The sequence below is a fragment of the Lithobates pipiens genome, unplaced genomic scaffold (assembly GCF_037356315.1).
Source record: "Lithobates pipiens isolate NorthernLeopardFrog02 unplaced genomic scaffold, aLitPip1_a1.2 Scaffold_3, whole genome shotgun sequence".
Lineage (NCBI taxonomy): Eukaryota > Metazoa > Chordata > Amphibia > Anura > Ranidae > Lithobates > Lithobates pipiens.
Window position 1 is genome coordinate 216,687,849 of NW_027507790.1, and position 26,609 is coordinate 216,714,457.

At 41.1% G+C, this 26,609-nt stretch overlaps 1 protein-coding gene across 1 annotated transcript in view; it reads right to left on the reverse strand.

The window, feature by feature from the left end:
- Nucleotides 1-10,284: 10,284 nt before the first annotated feature.
- Nucleotides 10,285-26,609, reverse strand: part of NNT (nicotinamide nucleotide transhydrogenase) — a 189,878-nt gene continuing 173,553 nt past the window's right edge. Inside the window, exons 20-22 of the mRNA XM_077462775.1 lie at nt 15,558-15,676; nt 13,391-13,506; nt 10,285-10,827 (exon numbers count right to left, since the gene is read on the reverse strand). Coding sequence (XP_077318901.1) covers nt 10,678-10,827; nt 13,391-13,506; nt 15,558-15,676 — 385 coding nt within the window. The 3' untranslated portion in view covers nt 10,285-10,677. The remainder of the gene's footprint in view (nt 10,828-13,390; nt 13,507-15,557; nt 15,677-26,609) is intronic.

Sequence of the window (26,609 nt, forward strand, 5' to 3'; positions counted from 1 at the left end):
TGTCAAGGCTTTTTTAGATACCTGGTCTGCAGACCAGCATTTTAACCAAATCAGGTGCCACAGCACCACTGCTGACACTGAAGCCCTGGAGAGCAAAGGGTCTGGTCTGCTAGTTCCACGCAGACAGGAGCAGCCTGCTACTTCTCCAATTGTTTGCAGACGAGCCGGTTGCAACTGCAGGGAGTTCTGGGGAAGAAACACCAGTTTCTGAAGCCATGCTGACCCACCCTGTCTGCCACCCTTGGGGACTTAGGACAGGTGCACAATCCCACACTCCTAGCTGCTGCAGACTGAGGGGCCCCCACCGCAGGACTCACCACCCTGACCGAGTGCTGTGTCGTTCTGTTACAGGTGCCTGTGTCCAGTGTCAGCTCCCAGGTGTCCAGAGCAAAAAAAAAATTTCTAAGCAACAGGGACCAGCGTAGATAAAAAATGCGATGAGCTACAACAAAATGACTGCCCTGTATAAGGGACAATCACAGGGAAAATGACCGCGGAACTTCGGGAAAACAGCCCCGACCATACTTTCCACAGAGACACACAGAAAATGGCTGACAAGCAACTGTACACAGTGAATGAACAGAGATAATGGCGGCAGAACAGTGCTATGGTGACAGCACATGCAGAGCCTCCAGACACCAGCAGAGAGACCACAGACACCCAAGGACACAGACAACCAGCAGAGCCCCCGGAGGGCCCCTAGCTCAGGTACACACACCACTCAGCAGCCCAACCATGCAGCATCCCCCACAGAGGAGGGGGGGGATAAGGACAGGGAGAGAAGAGAGGGAGGAAAGGGACCCCCTAATCGACTTCCCAAGGAACACCCAGCTGCTCAATCCCACGAGGCAGGAAGAGCTGTACTTACCATCCGGACAAGCTAGGGACATCCCATTACAGACCCACTCCCGAGCAGTACGGGGCGGCTGCTGGCCACGGCACACTGTGACAAAGACATTGGTAGTGCAGTCATATGTGTGCCCCGAAGCGTTGCGCTCACCGGCCGCCCCTGGAGCCTGAGGGGCATGTCGTGGCCAACCCAGCACGTAGCTAGGGTCTGCACACGCTCGATGGCTGTTGATAGCAGATGACAGGATATTAAAATCTTGCGCAGAAGGCAAAAATACAGAGATTCCCAGGACCGATGGTCCCACAGGGAGCCTAGGTCCTTCTTCACTAGGCAGAAAAAAAAACTGAGCTGCAGGAAGCAGGCTGAGGGGTTATTACCAGAGGGACCGCCCCCTGGGAGGAACTGTAAAGTTCTGTCGCTTTTCACATGTATTAGATGTTCTGCCTAGCCCTCTCCTGAAGGTGGCGTAATAACCCTACAGTCAAGATTACTGGAGCTGTGTCCGTCAATGAACGAAAGAGAAATGTATATTATAACACCCCAATTCAAAATCATTCTGACAACACAGTGCAACACAGTGCATCATATCCAGGATTGGGGAGCCTTTGTGGCCGGACGTGTTTCCTGGATTTATTCAATTCAGGACCCATTAACACATTTATACACCAGAGATGTGTTAGATGCAGAAGTTCCCCTTCACTGCTCAACACACCAAAAGCTAGAAGTTTTTCAAACTGATTCAAGGAATGAAACTTATCTTGAAAAAGTTTTCCCATCTAATCCTAGAGGAAGAATTTCAGCTATAGTGTGGGTACTTTTGCAGAGTATTACAGTACAAATCTAGTGGGTCATATGTAGAAAGATATATCTCTCCCCACCAAGGGGTCTTTAATTATGAAACACCCTATAGGAGCAAAGCCAGCATCATCCAAACCATTTACTCCATAGTCAGATATACAAAAGTTACTGTATAAAATCTTACATAAAGCCACACTAACCTCCTTATGTACGGCATCTATATGCACCAGCACAAAGTATCCACGCCATAAAGTATCCACGCCAGATTGATCAAAACATCCTCCCTCCTTTTCTCTCCATAGGTAACATGGCCACAGAGAGGCAAGGGAGTAGTGGTGCTCTGAGAAGGGGAGTGGTGGAAGGGTGGCGGTGCATGCATGTTGTTCTAGCTCAGTCTGACACTGCCCACCACCTGTCGTACAGCCCAGCCTCCAACAGGCCGCAGACCAGCACCGGTCCACGGCCTGGGGGTTGTTGACCTCTGCCTTAGGGGATGCCACAAGGATTTAAAAAAAAATATAGAGATAAATCTTTAAAGTAGAATTCCAGAATAACCTAACTAATCTTAAAAATGCTCTTGAGATGTTTCAGAATATCAGCAATTTTGGACTTTTTAATCTGGACAGCAAGAATCACACCCAGCTGGAGAGGATTTAGGAAACCAGTGCTGAGGAAGTATGAAGCCTGCCATTGCTGACCCCTTCTTAAAATACCAATTCTCTGGCTGTCCTGTCAATCTAATGATGTGTTTTCTGAGTCACTGCCACATAGAAAGTATGCAGATCAGTAGTTCTGACTTTTTTTTGCATGCTTTTTATTTTTTTGGTCAGTGAAAACTATTAAAACCAAGCTTCTAGTATTTTTGAAAGAAAGTCTGCCTCTGTATTCCTCTAAGTATGGGTTTTCCTTGAATACTAATCATGAACAGAATACAGAGAATGTCACTGTTAAACACCAGTCAAGATACCAGCAGAAAGGCTTAACAGAGACTACTTAACTTAAAAAAAATTGTAAGCTGCTATTGCTAACCTACATCTGAAACTGCTAGGTGCCTGCTTGTCTATACCTATTCCGGAACAGTCAGAGCTGGTTCACACAGGGGCGACTCGTCAGGCGACTTAGCTGCCCGACAAGTCGCATCCCGCTCTGTGAAATGGAACCGTTCAATAACTTGAGTCGCTCCGACTTAGAAAAAGGTTCCTGTACGACTTTTGGGGCGACTTGCATGGACTTCTATACAGAAGTCGTTTTGCAAGTCACCGCAGCAGTCGCGTCCAGGTCGCCTGAAGCAGTCGCGCTGCCTCAGTGTGAACTGGACCTTAGGAACTTGCTGGCAGGTTTCCAATAAAGACCAATTGCAGATTGGCCAAATACTAAAATATGTATCACCTAGCAGCTTCTTAAAATAAAGTAACTCTAGTTGCAATGTTCACCTGCTCACTGATCTAACACCACTCAGCATCATTCGATACTTGTAAACCCAGGGTGTTGAGGCCTCGCTCCCACCAAGGGCTCACAGGAGAATGCTGCAGAAAGTGGTACCACATGATTACATGGTGCCATTTTCTGCTGCATTAGAACCTGCCGGCTGGCAGGAGAAAAATAAGAGGACAATATTTGACATTGCCAGGCCCCACAAACAAAACCAGATTTAGAAAAGATCTTAGACCAAAATTTGATATGAACAAAGCCTTTTTTGCCAAATGGGGCAGCCTAATACAGAAATGCACAAATAGGTAGGTATCCACGCCATAAGTAACCTTTATTGTTTAGGTCAATTTTTTTTTAATTTTTTATGGTTGAGCTTTCCTTTCTGTAATACTGACCTCACACCTGGAGTTTCAGTCCCACAATAAACTCTACTGATACAGCGGAACCCATATGCACCCCTTCCCCTAATAAGTTTTCTAGAAAAAGGGATTAGAGTGTCATATTGTAGGACCGAATCTGCATGGGTCTCTGCCTAAAAAAGCTTGATTGGGAGGATAAACACCCCTTTCTAAAAATCAATTTGACCAATGTGTATACTCAGCCAGATTTTCACTTGTAATGTGGTGCAGTAGGTTCACCCATTCATGCCACACACTCACTGGCCACAAGCACAATCAATCTCTTCATGAGCCACCTGAAAATGATGGTAGAATGCCAGAAATGTTCTTAAGTTAACTTATTTAATTAATTTCAATACAATGACATTTAGAAAACAGTGGTAAATTGTATTAATTAAGTGCTAGCAGGTTCAAGGTTGTTTGTCTCATTACAATCTAGCATGACAGTATCACTTCAAAGGAAAACCCCTAATGTTATTGTACACAAAGCATAATCAAAGATGTCATAACCTTTAAACAAAATGGGAAGTGACTATCAAAAAGGTACAAATGAGCCATTACAAGGACAGTGGAAAATGGTTCACTAAATAATAAAAATTAACAGAACCGCAGATTCCCCAGAAGTAAAGGGTCAGCTCAATGAAAATACTCACCAGAAAACTAAATTTTCTTGGAGTCTATTGAGGGACACAGAAAGTAATTTACCTTTAGGTTATACAGCCTTCAACAGGAGAATTGGACACTGGGGGAAAAAACTAAAAAACTGTAGGCCAACCCAGGAAACCCCTCCTACTAGCAGCATTTCAAAATGTTTGTAGCCAAGCAGTACCAACAGCATGACAAATGCAGAGGGAAGCAGAGGGATGGGACCAGCGTTTTTTTAGTAGACTAGAAAAAGATTTTATGGAGAGTATAAATATTCTTATTTCTTCTCATCTATTGAGAGAAATAGTAAATTTTTCACCTTTGCGACATCCAAACACAGCCCAACTGAGGAGTTGGTAACACAGGCCCAAAAGGGAACTGCCTGCAGCTCAAAGAGGAACTTGCGTCCAAAGCTAGAACCATATAAAGCCGTAACACCCACCTGGAGACTTTCTGAACAGAAAACAAGGGGAATGATTGTCTGCCTAAGCCACCTAAAGATGGTGGAATGAAAAGCCAGAGAACCCTTCTCAGATCTATTCAGGATTACAAAAAGAAAACCCTAATGGAAACTAGTGCTCAAGACTTTCATAACTCAAAACACATCCAGACAAAGAGAAATTTCCTTCTGGTTAAATGGAGCTGGACAGAGATGGGAGAACATCCTGGTTGAGGTGAAAGGCAAAAACTAACTTGGTCAAGAAGGAAGTTCTAGGCTTCAACACCAACATGTGTTTATGCAAAACCAGAAAGGGCTCCTTGTAGGATAAGGTTGCATGTTCAGACACTCCCCTTACAGAGCTGATGGCTACAATGAATGGGTGGGAGTAAAGAGAGGAATGCAGATCAGGCACTTCTTGAATGCGAGTTCTGCAGTCCAGCACTTTAAACAGCGTCCTCTGCATGTGTACCAACAGGAGACCCTTGTGAGGTGTAAACCAGGAGGAGGACTCCAACAGACCATCACAACTGAAAATCAAAAAAAAGCTTCAGCCATTTGGGCCATGTTTTCTAAAACCAAGGGATCAACCATAGCAGTGGCAAGATCTCTTTAAAAATTCTGACCAGTAAGCTATGGCTTGGCACCGTAAAGTCACCATCAAGATGAGGAGAAGAGCAGGGCCTGCCAGCAAGAACAAGATTCTAGAGAAGGCTTCAAACCATTCATCAGATGTGTCCTTAAAGACAAGTGTATCCACCGTTATGGCAGTTGCTTTGTTAAGGTAGAAGACTGCCAGATCCACAGTTGGAGTTGCCCCTTTTTGTACAAAATCCTCCCCAGCCCTTCAGAGTGTTTTAAACCTTTGTAGAGAAAGTTAGAAAACCAAGTGAAATGGCAAACAGATCTGGTAAAAACAGGCTAATGCATCTAGTTTTATAATGGTGGCATACACTGCATTGATAAGAAACAAAATGGTCTCCTAAATTGGGAGTAACAGCAGTGGACTACAACTTCACAGGGGCAAGCTTATCAGTCAAACAATCTCAGGGGCTGATGGTTTCAAAACCCCAAGGCCACAGGAAAATAAGATACAGAAGCAGAAGCGGGGCAGAGTAGCAATACTCCTCATCAGCACTCAGACAACATTAACCCCTTCCTTGATGAAACATGGCAGGAAGCAAGGAATTTTAAAAGGCATTCTGGACCCCCACAGCCAACTTACCAAAACAGTGTCTGGAAAGAGCCCTACGCTGAACCCAGTGCCCAAAGGGCACTTACAGGCTTTACCCTGTGGGGCCTGGATACAGCACTTTGAAATACAGGCTGCGTATGGAAGACTTTAGAGCTATAGAGAAGAGTCTTGGTTTAAGAAAAACATTGAAGATAAGGTAAAAAAGTTGCTAGCCAATATTAGGTTAGACTTCCACAGAGAAATATAGAAGACACCCATCCTCCTATGACACTAGAATAAACACATGATGGTAGGAGGGGCTATCTTAGGTTTGCCAAAGTTTTTGTTTGCCAGTGTTTAATCCTGCTGTAAGTGGCAGAAAAACCTGAAGGTAAAAGACTGTTTTCCTCAGTGGATAACAAAAAATTCAGTTTGTGTTGACTTTTAAATAGAAGCCTTGATTATATTTAGATACTATGTCAAGTGTGCAAGTATCTGCCATTGGAGATTCAAAATTTTAAGTGCAAATTCTAAAGAGTCACTGTTTTACAATTATGCAACCAGGGAGCTGTCAGGACACCCGATGAGCACCTACATAATTCGAGGTCAGAAAAACATCTTGAACCCAAGGAAGTTGATAAATCTGAGTAAAAAAGCTTTCATATTTTATCAGCATGTTCCATTTGATTTTTAGGCTACTTTCACACTGTGGCGCTTTACAGGCACTATAGCGCTTAAATTAGCGCCTACAAAGCACCTCTCCTGTCACTCCAGTGTGAGGGCTTTCACACTGGAGCGGTGCGCTGGCAGGACGCAAAAAAAAAAGTCCTGCAAGCAGCATCTTTGATGCGCTTTAGGAGCGGTGTATACACCGCTCTTAAAGCACCCCTGCCCAATGAAATCAGCGCCACTTTTAACCCTTTTTCAGCCGCTAGCGGGGGGGGGGGGGGGGGGTTAAAAGCGCCCCCACCAGCGGATTAAAAGTGGCGCTAAAAATAGAGAAAATTTACCACCGATGCCCCCCCCAACCCCAGTGTGAAAGTGCCCTTAGAGTTGCAGTTTTTTTCTACGTGCAGTTCTAAACCATTTTTTTTTAATTGCATTAAAATTGTGAACAGCCAGCAATCTATTGAGCTTATAAGGACTGGACCCTCAGAAGGTCATCAACGACTGGTCAAATCCGCTTGTCAGAGCTTTAAATGATCTTAAACATATCTCAATCTGATGTCAAATGCAAGCTGAATGCATCGTAAAGCTAGTGTCATTTGTCCATCAACACAAGCCTGTTGGTCAGAAACTTCCACAGCAAGCAAGTAAAGCATGTGTAATAGCAGATATGGGTTGACATGTGTAGGTGTTTACCACAGTCATCGATACGTGTCCTGAAGTAGAAAGGATCCTCTCAGAGTGCAATATTACTGCGAATGACTGGAAGAGGCTAGAAGGGACCTTACCCTCCTATCATGTTACTTTTACAATGAAAAATCTAAAGATTTAAAAACCTGGATTTTAAACTTTTCCTGAGAAGCCATTTGAAGAGTGGTGTAAAAAAAGCATAATTTCAGCCCTTTTTGACCCAGCTTCAGTTCATATCTCATAGAACAGTGATGGCGAACCTAGGCACCCCAAATGTTTTGGAACTACATTTCCCATGATGCTCACCTACACTGCAGAGTGCATGAGCATCATGGGAAATGTAGTTCCAAAACATCTGGGGTGCCAAGGTTCACCATCACTGTCATAAAATATAACAAAACATTTGTTTTTGAATGCATTAGCCTTAAACCAATAAAACAAGAAGAATGGCCCCCAGATTAATGCAGACAAGACAGAACTGATCTATATTATGTCTGAATATTCCATATTTAAATCCTACACAGTTTTATATTGCTACAAACATTCTACAAGGCACAGGCTATGCTGTCTTAGCCTGCTCCCTTTTAAGTAGACTAGTCAGAGGAACATGGTGGCTGCCTTTGTGGACCTAAAAAGCTAGTTTGCCTGGCTGTTATGCTGACCTACATGCTTAATTAAGCTGAAAACAAGCATGCTGTCCATCTTATCTTTACACTGGTTCTGGGTCAGTAAACCAAAGTACTGTAGACCGATAATTAGCATAACAGCCAGGCAACTAGCTTTTTTGGAAATAAAAGTCAGCAATGGTGATCTCCATGTATATCACAAGGCCAGATACATATTATATACACCCCTATAAGAAGTAAGCCTTTATGCCACAAAATTTGATATACTGTAAAAATGTCTAACTTCATAAATTATTAAAATTAACCTTTTGTAACTCATTTCCCCATTTGTGAAATGCTACTTCACCAAATACACACGAAGGAGGAATATGATGGAATACAAATTTTAAGGTAAACTGCAGCATATCTTCCACAAGAGACGTTTTAAACTCCTAATAAACGACAGTCATATTTTGATTTGTTCTTATTCAGTAATTGTATTATTTTTCATAAATAGAATTGCAGTTTCTACTGTTAGAGGCTACCTCTAGGTTAGACAGAGCTCCTGGTAACGCTGCTGAACCAATACTCAAACTCAATGACAAGAAAGGCGATCTAAAGCTCTGACTCAGCATGATGTGCATGTCTGGCATGAAAGCAAATTAAAATTCTAAAGTAAATATGCATTTTCTTTTTTTTACATTAAAACACAATAAGGTTATTTACATTAAGCTAACCTAATCCATAGATTTACATTTAAGATTATGCAGATATTTGTTTTGGGGACTTGGTAAAATGCTCCACAGGTTATTCATGCTCCAAAAGCTTCCAGGGACTGTGAAGTTTAGTGCTTCCAATGGCTATAGGTTAACCATGAATTATCTGCATTGTAATGCTCTGCTATAGATGGTTAGACCTTTCCTTGTCCAGTAGACCTTCTAATAAGGCCAGGCTCCTGAGTGAATACATGTATACACACTAATCATTTCACCTGATGCTCAGGCAGGTGGTGGTGCATTCACTACAGGTCCCATTCACTTTTATGCAACAAACTGTTGGCAATATATAATCTCTGCTCCCTCGGAACACTGATCTGGGCCAAATAACAAATTCTGATATATTTGATTGGGGCATTTATATAAACACAAATAGACATCAGAGCACTGGGCAATAAGCAAGCATAAAAGCTTTTACCTGTGTACATGGACCCTAAAGCTTAGGCTGAAAAACAAATGGTCTAGTCATGGTCAATTTCTTATGACTATGACTGGCTATAAGATGCTTTGATTTACTGAGAATTCTAATTCTCTGCCCTGACTAGCTATATAGGTTGCTCTAGTTCTTTTAGAATTATAATGCTCTTCTCTGACCAGCTATAAATTTCTAGAAGTCCATTTGAATTATAATGCTCCGCTCTGACTGGCTATAGGCTGCTCCAATTCTGTGCACTGACTGGTTATGAGTTGCTCTTATAGTGTCCGAATTGGAATGCTCTGATCTGATTGGCTATATGCTACTCTAATTTTGTTGAAATTCTAAGGCCGCGTACACATGGGCGGACTTCTGCCCAACTTAGTCCGCTGAACAGTGTTTCAGCGGACAATCCGCTCGTGTGTGGGCTTCAGCTGACTTTTTCAGCGGACAGTCTGACGAACAAAGTCTTACGGAATTTCCGTAAGACAGTCCGTTCAAACTTGGCTTTGTCCGTCCAAACTTGGTTTCAGCGGACAGTCCGCTCGTGTGTAGGCAAGTTGGACGGACTAAGTATGGCGCATGCTCAGAAAGGGTTTACACGGCCGAAGGTTGCATTGCAGTGTATAGGACGTCGTTTTTCTAGTCCCGTCGTACGTGCTGTACACGTCATCACGCACGCTTTCAGCGGACTGTCTGCTCATCGTGTGTGGTCAAGTCCGTTCATGCAAATTTTGAACGGACTGTCTGTCGGATTGTCTGCCGAACTTAGTTGGGCAGACAATCCGCCCATGTGTACGCGGCCTAAGACTCAGTGCTGACTAGCTATAGATTGTTCGAATTTCATCGCCCTGCTTGGCTATATGTTGCTCCGATTCCATCTGAATTCTATTGCTCTGATATGAATGGCTATTGGTTGTTCCAGTTCTGTTGCAATTTTGATGCTCTGCTTTGACTGCCTATGGATTGCTCGAGTTCTGCAGGTGTTGTAATGTTGTTAGGATTGGCTAGGGTATTGGCTACGCTAATATTCCATTTTGACATGTAGCTAGCCTACAGAATGTTTCAGGTATTGTGCAAATTTAAAGGATCAGATTAGATATTGCAAACTCCTGATTTATTTATTTTTTGGTAGAGTTGTAATGTTTAGATTCAACTATGTCAAATACAATTTTTTTAGGCTATAAACTGAGAGAAGCTGCATGAAAGCTTATACACTGAGCACATATATTAAATAATCCAGGTTCAGTATTGTAAATAGCGTTTAGAACTTTGAATATTACCTTCTTTATATTTAAAGAGTCGTTTTAAAAAATTTAATAAAATAGAGCAAATTATATTGCATGTTGTGTGTCACATAATAACACATCTAATGTTTGACCACGCTCAAAACCATCTTGTGTGACGAACACTTTATTGGTAGAACCATTTCATTTTGTCACATGGCAAAAACCATCAGGACAGGAAGAGGTAATAAAATAGACTGATCTATAAACTTCACAATGCATTGCATTAGCCCTGGTAGGACACACGGTTTGTAGTTAAGAAAAGGCCATATGCTACAATTAATTAGAAATATATAAAACAATAATTGCTTTCATGTACAATCTTGGCTCATGCAAACTGGCATCAAGGACTGATAATGCCATATCCCGTATTATGTTTCAGCCAGGGAATATACCGGTTTTGAACTAAAGTTAATAAGTTCTATCAGAATAAAAAATGGGCTGCTTTCAAAAATGTTCAACACTGGCTGGTAGATCTTGTAAAAAAGCAATTACAAAGAGCTTCTATGACTGGAAGGACTCGCGCACTTTGGACTGCAGAGCATCACAGGTCTTCTTGGCGTCTCCCAAAAGCATAGCGGTGTTGGGCTTGTAGAAGATGGGATTGTCAACAGCAGCATAACCGACACCCAAAGATCTCTTCATCACAATAACCTGTACAAAAAGGAGAAAAAAAAAGAAAAAAGGTCAAACAAATTGTTCACTAAATACTGAGCAGTTTATAAGCTGGGGGGATACCAGTGCTTTGCATATTTTCCAAAAGTAAATAACACATAATTTTTCTTTTAACACTAAGACATGGTCACAAAGGAATATGGCTAAACTATTATCGATCGCACTTTGCGTCAAGTCATCCTGTACTCTGCCCATACTTGACAAAGTAAAATAATCCCTTTACTAGAGGCACTGTAAACTGTGTATACTTAACTTCCCTGCAATACTCTACAGCCCTAACCAGTCGACACTGTGCCCAAGATTATCAATTAAAAACTAAGCAAGTGAAAACTTGCTCAAGGCTTTGCAAACTCTCCACCATCATCTCAACTCCTTGTAATAGAATTCTATGACGACTGGCTGCACAGGCATTAAGCACTGAACTTTGTGAAGTCAGAAAGAGTTGCATGTTGCCACATAACCAGAAGCACTGTGCATTTATTTCTTGGCTAAGCTGGTGGCAGACTGTGGAGGTAGGGCGTGCAGCTTTAGAACCAAACTTCATGTTCACTCTCACTGGAAGGCCTCATCGTGTGTGGTTCTTCCTCCACCCAAAGAGCATTCCAGACCCTTTTGGTCTGGTATGGATTTTAAGGGGGGAACACCCACACCAAGAAAATTGGCATGGGGTTCCCCCAAAATCCATGCCAGACCCTTATCCGAGCACACAAGCCCTGCAGACCAGGAAAGGGGGGGGGGCGACGAGAGAGCCTCCCCCATTCTGGAGCATAACAGGCCACATGCCATCAACCTGGGAGGTGTGGGTGCTTTGGGACAAGGGCCTCTTTCCGTCCACTCTGGCCGGTGGTTGTCGGGGTCTGTGGGTGGAGCCTTTAAGAAGGGGGCCCCCAGATCCCGGCCCTCCACCCTATGTGAATGAGTATGGGGTACATTGTAGCCCTACCCATTCACACCAAAAAACAAAAAAGGTAATTTATTAAAGCAGCTTTGGTGTCTTTCCTCCTTCCGATTTCTTCTCCCTCTGGCGATGTCTTCATCCTCATCCTTCATCCTGGTTCTTCTCCTTCCGCTGATTCTCCTCTCTCCACTGTCTTCTTTCATCTGCTCATTCTCCACTCTCCGCTGTCTTCTCCCTCTGTTCTTCCTCCGATGTTCTCCCCGGCTGTAATGCTGGGCTCGCCGTGTGCCATTACTTGTATAGCCATGGAGCAGGGTCACCTGTTGACGCCATCGGAAGGCCCTGCCCCGTGTGATATGGGGGAGACTCTGATGGGGGAGACTGATGGGAGACACAAAAATGGGGGGGACTGATGGGGTACACAGATGTGCAGAAAGGCTCTGACTGGGAAACACAGATGTGCTGAAAGGCTCTGATGGGGACACAGATGTGCAGAAAGGCTCTTATGGGGACACAGGTGTATTCATTATTCATATTTATTTATTTAAATTGTATTCATTCATTTATAAAAACAGATTATTTTTTTTGGCCCTCAAATATTTGGAAAATCTACAATGCGCCCCCCTTGCTGAAAAGTTTGGAGACCCCTGCACTAAGAGAACAAAATCTAGTTGGCTGCACAGCCAGCTATTCACAGGAAGCCTTGTATTTGATCAATGAATGCAAGGCTTCCACTGATTGGCTGACAAGGAGTTTGTGACATCTTCTGCCTGTCTCTACATCCCAGCCATTTAGAGGATGACTTGTGTTCACTAATAGAAATACAAACTTTCCTGTGAATGGATGTGCAGTGCTCAGCCTGACTCGATTTTGTTCCTGCAGCAGTTGGGAAGTCCCAGTATTGCTGCAGGAACACAGCACTATATAATGTATGTAGCTGATACAGTTTATACAGCGCTGACAGCACCTGCATCAATGTTTTCAGCCTGTCCCAAATTAGCTATTTATAGGGAGAGTACACAGAGTTTGGTTTTAAAATCAAACTCTCCACCTGTAAAATTAACCTGGAATTTAGCACAGTAGGAATAAAGTGCATGCTTGTTTTAAAACAATTGTAAACAGACCTGTGCAAGTCAAATATTGGATTTTATTAAAACAATTGCAATTTGTGCAAAAGCCTTTTTCAATCTATTAAACTATTGATATACATATTCTATCCTGGACTAGAAATATTCAGGTGTGGCTCTATACACACACGAGAATACAGAGTGCTATTTAACCTTGTTTCAAGTAAAGGGTCAACAGCTTAGGATGAGTTCCTGTCTAATTGCAACAAAGAAATGCTTTCTGCATTGGATGGCGATTTATCATGGAGGTAGATATTTAAAAAAAAAAAAAAATAGCACTTTAGGGCTTTTAGGAGTTTGGACTGTTTGCATAAAAAAACTGTACTACTATATGCAGTAAACGCATTTCTGCCTGATTTGTATATAGATACTTTGGGTGCTCTGTTTAACTGATGACAGCTTATAGTTTTTTAGTATATAATTATGTTTTTGTTGGTATACAAGTAATGAAGCGCAATTGTGAACATTTCATATTTTTTGATTTGTTTAGGGAAACCTCTTGAAATTTGTTCCATACCTGCTTAGACTTCCACACTTCCAGAACAGGCATACCAGCAATGATGGAATTGGGGTCTTCCTGAGCAGCGGAGTTAACAGTGTCATTGGCACCAATTACAAGGACCAGATCAGTTTCTAGAAAGAAGATCAGAAAACATGGTCATTTTTCAACAAATAAGTTGGAAACATTATTGCCGTTCAGTTGAATTTTTATAGCACTAATTGCTGTATAAATGACAATGGTCCCAAAATAGTGTCAAAAGTTCTTCTAGTGTCAAAAGTGTCCGATGTGTCCACCATAATTCGCAGTAAAGATAAAAATCGCAGATCATCATCATTACTAATAAATAAAAAAAAAAGTATAATAAAAATGCCATAAAGCTACCCCCTATTTTGTAGATGCTATAACAACTTTTGCACAAACCAATCTATATACGCTTATTTTTTTTTATTTTTTTTTACCAAAAACATGTAGAAGAATACACATCGGCCTAAACTAAGAAAGACATTTTTTGGGGATATTTATTATAGCAAAAAGTAAAAAATAGAGGTCGACCGATGTGGGTTTTTCTCTGGCCGATGCCGATATTTAGAAATCGCCACGACCGATATATGATGCCGATTTTTTTGGGCCGATATGTTAGGCCGATTATTTATTTATTTTTTCCCCTTCATCTCATAAAATCTAACAGTTAGACACCTTTCCCACTGGGGCGTTTTTCAGGCGCTTTATAATAGCGCCTGTAAAGTGCCTGCAAAACGGCTCCCCTGCAGTCTGTGTGGAAGCCCCGAGTGCTTTCACACTGAGGCGATGCGCTGGCAGGACGTTAAAAAAAAGTCCTGCAAGCAGCATCTTTCGAGTGGTGTATACCCGCTCCTCCACCACTCCTGCCCATTGAAATGAATGGGCACCGCTGCCGAAGCATCTGCACTGCGATTTGGCAGCGGCGCTTCACGGGCACATTTAACCCCTTCCTGGGCCGCTAGCTGGATTATAAGTGCCCCGCTAAAATGACGGTAAAGCGCCGCTAAAACTGGCAGCGTTTTACCGTCAACGCCTGCTCGCTCCAGTGTGAAAGCAGCCTTAAGTGATACAGAAAATTTCTTACATTTATTAAACAAAACAAACATATATATATATATATATATATATATATATATATATATATATATTTTTTTTTTTTTTTTTATATATATATTACACAAAAACAGGTAATCAAAACTTTTGGATGAAAAAAAATGGGCTAACTTTACAGTTTTTTTTTTTTTAATCTGTGTATTTTTTCCCCAAAAAATTGAGTTTGAAAGACCGCTGCAAAAATACCGTGTGACATAAAATATTGCAACAACCGCTATTTTATTCCCTAGGATCTCTGCTAAAAAAATATATATACGTTTTGGGGGTTCTAAGTGAATTTCTAGCAGAAAATACAGGATTTTTATTTGTAAGTGCCAAAAAAGATTTAGTCTTTAAATGGTTAAACTGAGAACTCTACCCACTGAGTTGAGTTGATTCATTCAAGTGTAAACATTGTATCTTTTTGATCTTTTCTTGGCAGACTGAAGTCATTTGCAAGTCGCGCTGAATATATCATTGGCCTTTTTTAAAAGCACAATCGGCCGATGTCGATTAATTAAAAAACGCCAAATATCTGCCGATATATCGGTCGACCTCTAGTAAAAAAATTGTCGCTTTTTAACACAAATAATAAAAACCGCAAAGGTGATCAAATACCACCAAAAGAAAGCTCTATTTGTGGGGGGGAAAAAAAGGATTTTACTTGGGTGCAACGTTGCGCGACTGCGTAATTGTCAGTTAAAGTGACACAGTGCCGTATCGCAAGTGCTCTGGTCAGAAGGGGGTAAATTCTTCTGGGGGCTGAAATGGTAAAAAAAAAAAAAAAAAGTTGCCAACTATGAGGAAGCCCGACTTCCAATAAGTCACAGCTAGGAGACTCCAAATAGCAAAGCTCATGGTTCTCTCTGATTGGAGAGCTATAGCTGTGACTTATGGGAGCATGTCAAATGGCTGCTTCTGTCCCATGGTTCATTGTATGAACAGAGTATTTTTGGAAATTTTAATTGGACTTTAAACCTTATAGCAAGTTATAGCATCATGAAAATTCTGGTATCACAATTCCTGCCAACAAAGGCACATAAGGCAAAATGTAGAGTAAGCTTCTTACCAGGGAAGTCTTCATTGATCTCTTCCATCTCCAGCACAATATCATATGGAACACCAGCTTCAGCCAGAAGTACGTTCAGCTGACCAGGCATACGACCTGCCACGGGGTGGATACCAAACCTGCAAAACACCAAATAAAAAAAAAAAAAAGCTTAGTAACATTCTTTGCCCCACTCCAATTATTAGATTAGTATAAATCTCATTCAAAGAATAGAATCAAGAATTCTGGTCCTATCACAGTATAGAATGTAGTGACTGGACCTAACAGGAAACTGTTGCATCCAGCTACCAAGAGATCTTATTTATTTTTTTTGGTCAAGATGAAATAAAACTGTAAAGGAAGAGAATGGGAAGTGTGAAATAATAATAGGTTCTTCTGGTAATCAAGGTTTTAATGTGCATTGGAGAGGTCACGTTTAAAGCATACTCACATTCTTCAAGCTCCTATGCAGTTTGCTTCCTACTATGGCAGTTTGTGAGTGTGTTGTACTTTGCAGGCTTAACCACCACTCAGCATAATATCACTATAATGAGACACCAAGCTGTCTCTGTCTCAGTAACATGAATTGCACGGTCATGCAACACTGTACCCAAACTACATTTGTATTGTTTTGTTCACACAAAGAGCCCTCTTTTGGTGGTATATAATTACCACTGGGTTTTTTATTTTTTGCTAAACAAAAAAAAAAGGACCAAAAATGTTGGAAAAAAAAAAAACACATTTTACTTTGGGTCTGTTATAAAAATGTTCTTCATGAATTAAGGGAAAACTGTATTCCGCTACATTTCTTTGGTGAAAATAACCCAAATTAGTGTATATTATTTAGTCTGTAGGAAAGTTAGAGAGTTCACAAACTATGGTATATATCTGAAAATTGGTCAATCCTGATGTACTGATGGCCTATCTCATTTCTTGAGGCCCAAAAAGACCAGGACCCTTTTTGGAATGTAGACAGTCCAAGGTATTTAGTAAGGGGCATGGCAAGTTTTTTGAAGTTGTCATTTCTCGTCATAACATTTTGGAAAATTAAGAAATTATTTTTTACATACTGTCACCAGTGCAGTGTCATCATATAAATGGTGTGGCGGTGACCAGGTACACTGACTGGTGACAATACAAAAAAAAAGAAAAAAAGTTTTTTTTTCTTAACACACTTTGACCAGAACAATATAATGTTACCATAGTAACACTGTACTAGTCTGGGGAAGTGATCGGTATTTTCTTTTTTTTTTTCACATTGTTTGCTTATAGCAATGAATTTCATTGCTATATACAAGCATTTTACTGAATGAAATCGATTCAGTTAGTTTTGTTATGATTAGCTGTGATTGGCCACAGCTGATCACATGGCACAATTTGACTGTGATTGGCCTAGTTTGTACCATGTGTTAACTGTGGCCAATCACAGCTAGAAACACAATTGTGCACAATAGATGGCTTGAAAGGAAGCCATCCACTGTTTACAACTGTCATGTGACCTGCTGTGATTGGTTACATCAGTCACATGGTACCAGCAGTGGCCCGGTACAGTGATCAGTCAGTGGCTGCAGCCGGTGACAGATCACGCCAATCCGGGAGGATGTCATCTGTTGTCCGCCCCGGATCAATGAGAGGCTGGCCTCAGCATCATTCGCCCATATGCCGGGTGGGAACTGCTTAATGCATTCTCTGCATTAAGGTAAAAACATCCTTCAGTGTGCAGCTCCCGATCAAGAGAGATCGACACACCCTCGGTACTGTCACCCCCTCCCCCCGCCACGCTTACTGGGCTACGCTTGCCCATCAGTGGGCCTGGGATCCCCATGGTGGGTGCCAGTGGTTAGAGGGGAATTAGAAGAGCGGACACAGACCCTTCTTGTGACCCAGAAAGCGAAGTCTCTTCCGGGTCAAGCTCTGTGTCCCCGACTCGCTTTGCAGAGAAAGGATGTTTTGCAATGCGATCTGCATTGCAAAACATTCAGCGGAGAACAAGCGAGACATGCAGGGATTTATAGACCCTGCACATCTCAATAAAGAGAACCGGTCACCTAAAATCATCACATAGAGGATTGTTCATCCCCTATGTGATGGGGGGAGGGGGGTAAATAAAATTATTTTATTTTTTTTGCAAAAAAAGAAAGAAAGTTACACCCAAGCACAATATTTTTTGAGCCCAGCCCCCCCCCCCCCCCCACATACAAATGTAAAAGCATGTGTCAGGGTGAGAGCAATAGTTCAACCAGACCTCCTCTGTAAGGCCCCTTTCACACAGAATGTCCGTTTTTAATGAACTCCGTTTGCTCAGCGGGGGATCGTGCCATGATCCCTGCTGAGCCGGCAGATGACAGGTCCGTCTCTGCTCACTGTGCAGAGACAGACCTGTCAGATCTCCGCTATGGGGGAATCAGAGGAAAAATGGATCCGCCTGTCCGTTTTCATCCGATAGATGGATGGAAAATAGTTTTTCCATCTGAATTTAGACGATCGAATGTCAGCAGACATGTCACCTAAAAAACCATGTCTGCCTAAAAAAACTGACAGGCAGGCCAGAATGGTCCACATGTGTGAAAGGGGCCTAACACTAAACTGATATGGCTCCTACAGCGAAAAGGTTAACAGTAAAAACATAGTAAAAGCCTACTGTGCTAGCACTCATACCAGACACACTTTAAATGTAGTTTTTGCTTAAAGCGGAGGTCCGCCCACCCCACGAAAAATTTTAAGTCAGCAGCTACAAATACTGCAGCTGCTGACTTTTAATATATGGACACTTACCTGTGCAGGGTGCCCACCATGTCGGCACCGCAGCCACTGTTCGGATGGGCTGTCAGCCGCCACCATTGAAGGTATGAAAACCTGGCGGTGCAGCCTTTCGGCTTCATGCCTCGTGCCCTACTGTGCATGCGCAATTCAATTGATCTGGCGACAGAGAAAGGAGGAAGGGGCCAGACAACTGACGTATCTTGCCGTGGTGAGGTCCAACGGAAGTGGGGAAGGGGACCTGTCAAAAACAGGTCGCTGTCCCCACCTACCCCCCTCAGGTGCCAAATGTGGCACCTGGGGGGGGGGCGACGGATAAGCGGAAGTTCCACTTTTGAGTGGAACTCAGCTTTAATAAATGAGGCTCCGATTTCCATGACTCAGCTCTTCTGCATAGCAACCATTGTTTCCACTGAAATGATGATGGTCAACATGCCTTAAACAGCTTTATGCAGTTTGGAACGAAATGTTCCATAATACTGGGTGACATCTAATATAATACACCAGCACTGTGAGATATACAGTTGTACCAGGGGCATATATGATTGATATGAATGACGCTGTTCATTATCCCAAAACGAAAAATAATCACCTCATTTTTGGAAATCTGTGTTTGGTTTAAACAGTGCAGCATGAGAAGCAACAGAACTACATAAAGTGAGAAATTTTGCATTCTGGTGAATGTATGTGGTTACAACATGTAATGTTTTTTGTTTTAGATTACGTCTTACATTTTCTCAAATTCTGACCAAGCTGTCCAGGAAAAGTAATATTCACTTTGTTTGGGAAAACTAACACTGTCAAGGTTCTTACCCTTTTACATTGTTCAAAATATTTTATAAGAAAAAAACACACACACACACACACACACACACACACACACACACACACACACACACTGCAACTGTTGAACCACACTTGCCATTGTGGTTTGACCCAACCTCTGTCACTTTTCAAGTTTTGGCCCTTCTTATAAAATGGCTTTTGAAGGGTCATTTAAATACTTAAAGTAAAGTGCAATAAGGTGCTATATTTGCAAAGAAATCATGGGTTTTGCTTGAACTTTGAATCATATGTAGCCAGTGAAGAAAGAACAGAAATCGATAACACATGAAAAGAGGTGAACGCGCTCTAGCATCAATAAGACGCAGACAGGGTCCTATGAAATTAATAATTTCTAAGAAGCAAATATTATACTTTGTAAAGTCTACAAAATGGCAGCACATATGGTTGAAACTATTTTACATTGAGTTTCTGCATTCATTATGCTTTATGTAAGATTTTAATAGACATTACTTTACTAAACCAGGTTGCCACTAAAACACAGCATAATACCCCGGGAATGAACAAAGCTACGGGACAGTAAATTAAGCTTCAAGCAGACAGGAAAAACCTGGTTACTGAAGTCAGAGGACAAAGTTTCACAACATGTGCCAAGATATGTGGAACTAATGGCTGTATTTTTATAAAATATGTCTGTGTTAGAAATGTGGTGAGCAGGTAAAACAGAGCCAAATGAGATTTGTGCTGTGACCAAATATTTACAGAACAGTTACCATACTGAGACGCAGAGGTCCTGTGGAGTGTACTTATATAACAAAAGCCTATCCATAGTACCATTGGCAGCAGGTGCTAAATACGTAAGATTTATAAGAATTTAAAGAACACCTTCACCCTCACCACCTACTTTCCATGAGTCCACTCCAACACCCTTCCTTTCCTACAATCAACAGTTGGCCTAGGCGAGGCAAGAATAACTTAGTTACCCACAGCCTTCTAGGATATTTGCATTTCACATCCCAGGAGGCTTTACGGTCCTCTACAGAGCATGTGCTACATCATGAGGGGACTAGCGGTCTCTTCTTGGTTCTTGCAGTGGACTCCTCAATGACAAACCTGGGTGAACAGCAGTGAAGCAGGAGATCCCTACAGAACACTGCTGGATTCCCTGGGTGTGTATATTTTTTGTGGATGGGGAAAGGAATGAAATTCCTCTCTAAAGATAATCTATCACTGGAAATCCAACATTTTGTACAACCTTGAAGAAAACGCTCATTGTTTTTAACTGCCACTTTATGTGCTGAACTTCTCGAACAAAAAGATTTTCAAACTGTACATGTGCTCTACTGCAGTCAATGCCCTGCTCACAAGAAGAATAAAGACCTCATGGGCGGGTTAGTGGCGCCTCTGCTCCATAAAAGAAATTGGCCTAGCGGAAAGGTAATTAAACCATGATGAAAAAAACACTATAGAAAAGGCTATAACGGCGATAAAGGCTATTTGTAAGGCACAAAAAGGAAAACAAATGGCTTAGGCTTTCATGTTAACCTAAACTTTAAACACAAGAAAAAAAAATCAGTTTCATATAATTAATTTTTTAACTTAATCACTTCATTATATATTTATATTAAATATTATCTATATGTTAGTAAGTTTTTAGGATATCTTTAACTATAGCAGAAATATGCAAGCCCTTAATAGAAAAGAGAATTCAGTGCTCAAACATCTGGCTTCCTTCTGCTTTCTTCTTAAAAGACCCATTACAAATCAAGACAAGAGGACTATGGGACAAAGCACTGGGCCAACGCTTCTCTCTTTGTTCACGTCTTAATTCAATGAATGAAAATGTAACAATGGATGTCTTATTCATCTGCTCAGTGATTGCCAAATTTCATCTCAAGTCATTTCCAGGAGAAGCTATTTAAATTAGAAATATCTCTTGGTTCTGCAACAGTGTACAAAAGCAAGAAAATGAACCTGCGGTAAATATTAGTGAAAATACACCACAGAGCAGGATCTGTTTACTAGAATCAGACAATTCCTGTGTACATTGCTTGACAAATTAACACTTTGGGATTCAAATGTCTTAACATTGAGGTTGAAGGTGCAATCTGCCTGACCTTTAAGACACCATAATCAGCGTTTTATAAACACGAATGATCAGCCTTCTCAAATGTTCCTCTTCATGCAGAGGGGCAAGGGAAGGGTAAGAACTGTGGCGGGTATCATGCTCACCATAATAGGGGAGAAGAAAAGTGATCAAACAGGTTTTCTCAACTGTCTAAAATGAATTTTTATCCAAACGTATCTTCCGCGCAAAATAATAAATGTAATGTGGTTATGCCAATGCGTTCTATGGATTTATGCAAAGTGTGAATTTCAATGGTAGATCCATTTGAAAGCTGAACATTAGGAAAATTTCAGTAACTCTTTCAGAAGGGTTCCCACACTGCAAGGGTTAAACACTCATTTCTTTTGTGTAGGGCATTGATATGCAATTAGTGGACCTCCAGTTGTTGCTAAACTACAAGTCCCATCATGCCTCTGCCTCTAGCTCTCATGCTTGTGGCTCTAAGAGTCTTGCTATGCCTCATGGGAATTGTAGTGCTGCAACAGCTGGAGGTCCGCTAATTGCATATCCCTGGTCTAGGGTAACATTAAAAAGCAGTTACTTACCTTCTCCCTCGCTCTCCTGACAACCAGCACTCCCCTCTTTTCTTCAACGCTGAAGGTTGTGAACGGGCCCTGGCATCCTTACTTACAATGCAGGGCTGCTTGTACAACACTGCATGTGATGACGTCAGTGTGCTTTGCCCAACGGAGCAGTGAAGGCAAAGCAGGCCATACATCATGCAAATCAGTGTTGATGGGGGGACTTCCCCAGTTTCACAGCAGGATTCCCTGCTGTCAGAATATAATGATCATTGCTGCCAGCCAATGCCGGTAGTACCAATTGTACAAAAAATATCTTGATAGATCGACTTCAGTACAACCAGCCTGTCCATAGGTGGATCGAAATGTATCCAGTCCCCACTGAACCAGCCAAATTTCAATCAGGCTATAGACACCTTACAAGGTTTCAGGGGAATAGGTAATGTAGCTGGGAGGAAGCCTGCAGGAGCAAGGGAAATTAACTAAAACATCTTGCGTTTACACTATGAAAAATAAACTTGCCTTTGACCACTGGTTGGGGGGGGGGGGGGGGGGGGCGATGTTATCCTAACAAAAGTAAGGAATTCACATAGCGGAGAATAAGTATTTATAAGAAAAATAATGTTCACAATACAGGCCAATGAAAAAAGGTGAAAAAAATACAAAATTAAATAGATGTGTAAACAATGTTTATGAATCACAAGAGCGTTATAGGCAAGTAATTGTCTACATATGCTCATAATTAACACAGACACATTACGATGACTGACACAAGGCCTCACACTGCTAACTACTACATGAGGTCTATGCAAAGTCAGTCCAGACTACGCTGGCCAATGACAATGAAGTACGGAAAGATACAGCTTTGTTGTAACGCGTCCATAAAAGCTAATTATCACCAGATTTGAGTCCTCAACATTTTCTGTTACATGATTCTCATGGAAATGCTGGAGATATACGAACATGCTACATCAAGAAATAGTACAAGTAATCGTTCTATAGAATGGAAAATTCCAGTGGAACTTTCACTGTTTTCCAAGGTATGGTTTGTTAAATCTAGATGCTACATGGCAGGGTCCAGAATTTATAGCAAGGGTAGATGGAAGTCCTAGAACATGACATTATAGCTTAAATGTTTAAGTGATATGGATGCTGCCATTTTTTAAGGAACAGGCTCCATTGTCATAACTTTTATACTGTGTGAAAGCTAACCTCCTATCCTACATGCTTGTTTCAGGTCCGTTACCAACTAAACAGTAGACCCAGTCATTGGCAGGGATAAAATTCTTTGAAGTCCTTGTACACACGGTTGGAGATTCCGCTGGAATGTGTCCGATCGGAGCGGTTTGTCGGATATCCCGACTGTGTGTGGTATGTGGTAAAACTACAATCCTGACCATATAAAAAATCATGAGAATGTACAATTAAAAACCAAACCAAAATATTATTTGGGTAAACTTTACAAATTCATATTTGCAATAAAATCATCCCAGTACCAAGTAGTGCTCTTAAACAGAAAATGTTCAATGCTCCACCAATAAAAATGTCAATAATGCAGCATGTGCTAATTAGCCTAAACTGGGCTTTCCATGTACCCTCAATATACCATTCTCCATTCTAAATCTAGCTATAGATGGTTTAAGTCCTGGCTGGTTCAGCAGGGATCGGCTGAGGTTCAAACCATCTATGGGCTTGACAAAGAAAGCGAAAGTCCACCAATCCAGGCCAATCCACCGGCAGGCTACCAACTCTCCAGACAGGTAACAAACAAAACTCTGGACAGCCACACTCCGGATTAGGTGAAAAATGAAAATGCCTTTATTTCTTCAAGTGAAAAAACTCCATATCACACGGAACATCACAGCAAATGTAAAAAACATAGAACAAAATAACTGACGTGTTTCACGCTAAAACCAGAGCTTACTCATAGCTAGCTTTTGTTCAAAATGAAAAACAAATATATACTATACAGGTGTCAACACTGATAGTAAAATCAAGGTGGAAAGCAGTGACAGCTGATGAACTATCATCGTGAAGTCTCCACACGTGTCTCCTGCACTTGATCATTAGATGACCAAGAGTGTAAGAATGAAAAGAAAAGAGAGAAAAAAGGGATAAGAAAAAAAGAAAAGGGGGGGGGGGGAGGAAAAAAAGAAGAAAAATTAGGAAAAAGGAGGGAGGAGGGGGAAGAAAAAAAAAAGGGGGGGGGGGGAATGATTCAGGTTTGATTTGAAATATTAATGATTTTATATTTAATGTGTGTTTTTTAGTTTTGAAAATATAATGGTAAATGTCAAGATGAATTTATGATCATGATTCGATGTATTATTTGTTAGTGTTTCTTTTTACAACCGATAAAGGTTAAGATCGGTTGGTGTATGTACAACTTTGCAAGTAGTTGACGGCTGTGATACAGTCTACACTAACACTACCAGTCAATCGGCATTGTGAAGATTAATGGATGTCGATTTCTATTACTTTTTATGGGTATTTTATAACACTTTAAATAAATAAATAAATAATCATCACTGACTTTTTTGATTTCAGTAGAATTGATCAATATTTCTTCCATCATTTTTTCACATCTCACTGTTTACATACATTCATTTACCAGTTGTATTTACTAATACTATCACCATCATCATTATTTAATACCATCACTACCATTCACACATTTATATATTGTTTCATTCAACCATTTTTCACATATATTGACAATTGATTCAGACCTAGGGGTCTCTTTCTTCTTTCCCTTTTCCTGTTCCTTCACCCTCCTTCTTCCCCTTTTTCTTTTCCTTCCCTTCCCCTCCCCCCCTCTTTTTTATTTTCTCTCATCCTCCCCCCCTTTTTTACCCCCCCCTTTTTTCTTCCCCTCCTCCCTCTTTTCCTTCTTTTTCTTCTCCTCTTTTTTCTTCCCCCCTTTTCTTTTCCTTTTTCTTATCCCTTCTTTCTCTTTTCTTTTCACTCTTACACTCTTGGTCATCTAATGATCAAGTGCAGGAGACACATGTGTGGAGACTTCACGATGATAGTTCATCAGCTGTCACTGCTTTCCACCCTTGATTTTACTATCACGTGTTGACACCTGTATAGTATATATTTGTTTTTCATTTTGAACAAAAGCTAGCTATGAGTAAGCGCTGGTTTTAGCGTGAAACGCGTCAGTAATTTTGTTCTATGTTTTTTCCCTTTGCCGTGATGTTTCGTGTGATATGGAGTTTTTTCACTTGAAGAAATAAAGGCATTTTCCTTTTTCACCTAATCCGGAGTGCGGCTGTCCAGAGTTTTGTTTGTTACCTGTATACATCTACGGGCTTGGCTGATTGTACCAAAGTTGAACACCGACTGTGCCGATGAGGGAATTGAGTGATTAAAAATGGCATAATCTATGGCCTACCTAATTCTTCATGGTTTATCCACCATTTCAATATGAAGATAAAATGACCAGAGAGAAGGAAGGAAATCCAAACATGGAGTAACGTTTTTAGTGGGTATGGAAAAAAAATAAAAATAAAAAAAAATCACACCCGCTCAAAATATCACTGGCAGAAAAGCAAATGCCAGGAAACACATCCATACCACATGTACTTTGTAAAAGATGACTGAGGGACTGAACAATATGTGGTCTCTAAATACACCCACTATTTTCCTTTAAAGACATATTTGGTACATGTATCATAAAAGACCCTGCTATTATAAAAAAAAAAAAAAGTTTCACTGGGGGCATATGACCACCCAGTATCTAGCAAACCCTCCTTTTGCTTCCTACAGAGCACTACAATGCTGTAACTTGAGTCCTCGTGAAAATGTCCCAACATAAGGGACATACAAAAAAATAAAAAGGCATTGTGAATGTAGCCCTATTTAGCAGAAGTCCCCCTTTAGGGTGTATGCATATAAACATATTACATAATCACTGGTAATATAAAAGAACACATATGGAGATAAAGAGCTAGAGAGAGATCACACAAATAGCGATGTAGATAGACGCGTTACTGGCAATGTGTGAGGTTGGTACAGCTTGGCGTCTGGTTTTCCGTTTCTGAAATCTGGATCTCATTAAGACTTTGTACTTTTTGTTAATGAACTCTGAAAAAGGCAGTTGTAGATGACATAAATCATTTGGCATATGTTGTGATCATGGCTAATGCTCAGAGGCTCGTCTGCCTTTTGCCTCATACAGACAGGGACCAAAAGCTGGAGAAGGATGTGCTTGACGTGTTTGGAGAAATGTCATTTTTCATACAGATCTCATGGATGATTGTATGATGGCACGTATTCTAAGCATATGCAGAATAATCTTAAGCAGGAAGGAAGCGGAGAAATGAAAGTACAAACTGTCATCCACAGAAAATTTGGGGAGGCAGGAGGATGGGTGGGTGGTGGGGGGTTAAAGGACTTTTGGATAAAGCAGGAAGGATACCAATCCTGAAACCTGTTGCCCTCCAGCTGTTGTGAATCTGTATGTTCCATCCTTACAGGAACTTGTATTACAACTGCATTAACAAAATCAATCCCTGGCCACCCAACACTTCTCGATCCCCAGCCCCACCTGTACCGCAGCAACTGAATTGTGAACCATTGTGAATATTCAGCAACAAACTTGCATGGCAAACAATACAAGTTGTGGTACAAGAGCATTTTTCTCCAGAGCAGTGTTACATATGAGCAAATATTTGTTGGCCTCGACTATTAGGGAAAGTCAACAGAAAGACTGTTTACTAGCAGATAATTGTATTTTTGGCCAATAACTGTATTCTTAACCATATTAAATAAAGAGTGGAAGTAGAACTAGAACTGCCTCTAACAAGTAATAGAATACATTGAAATTCAATGTTTCATTCTTTAAACTGTTATTTTCAGCGAAGGTCTGACTGACTG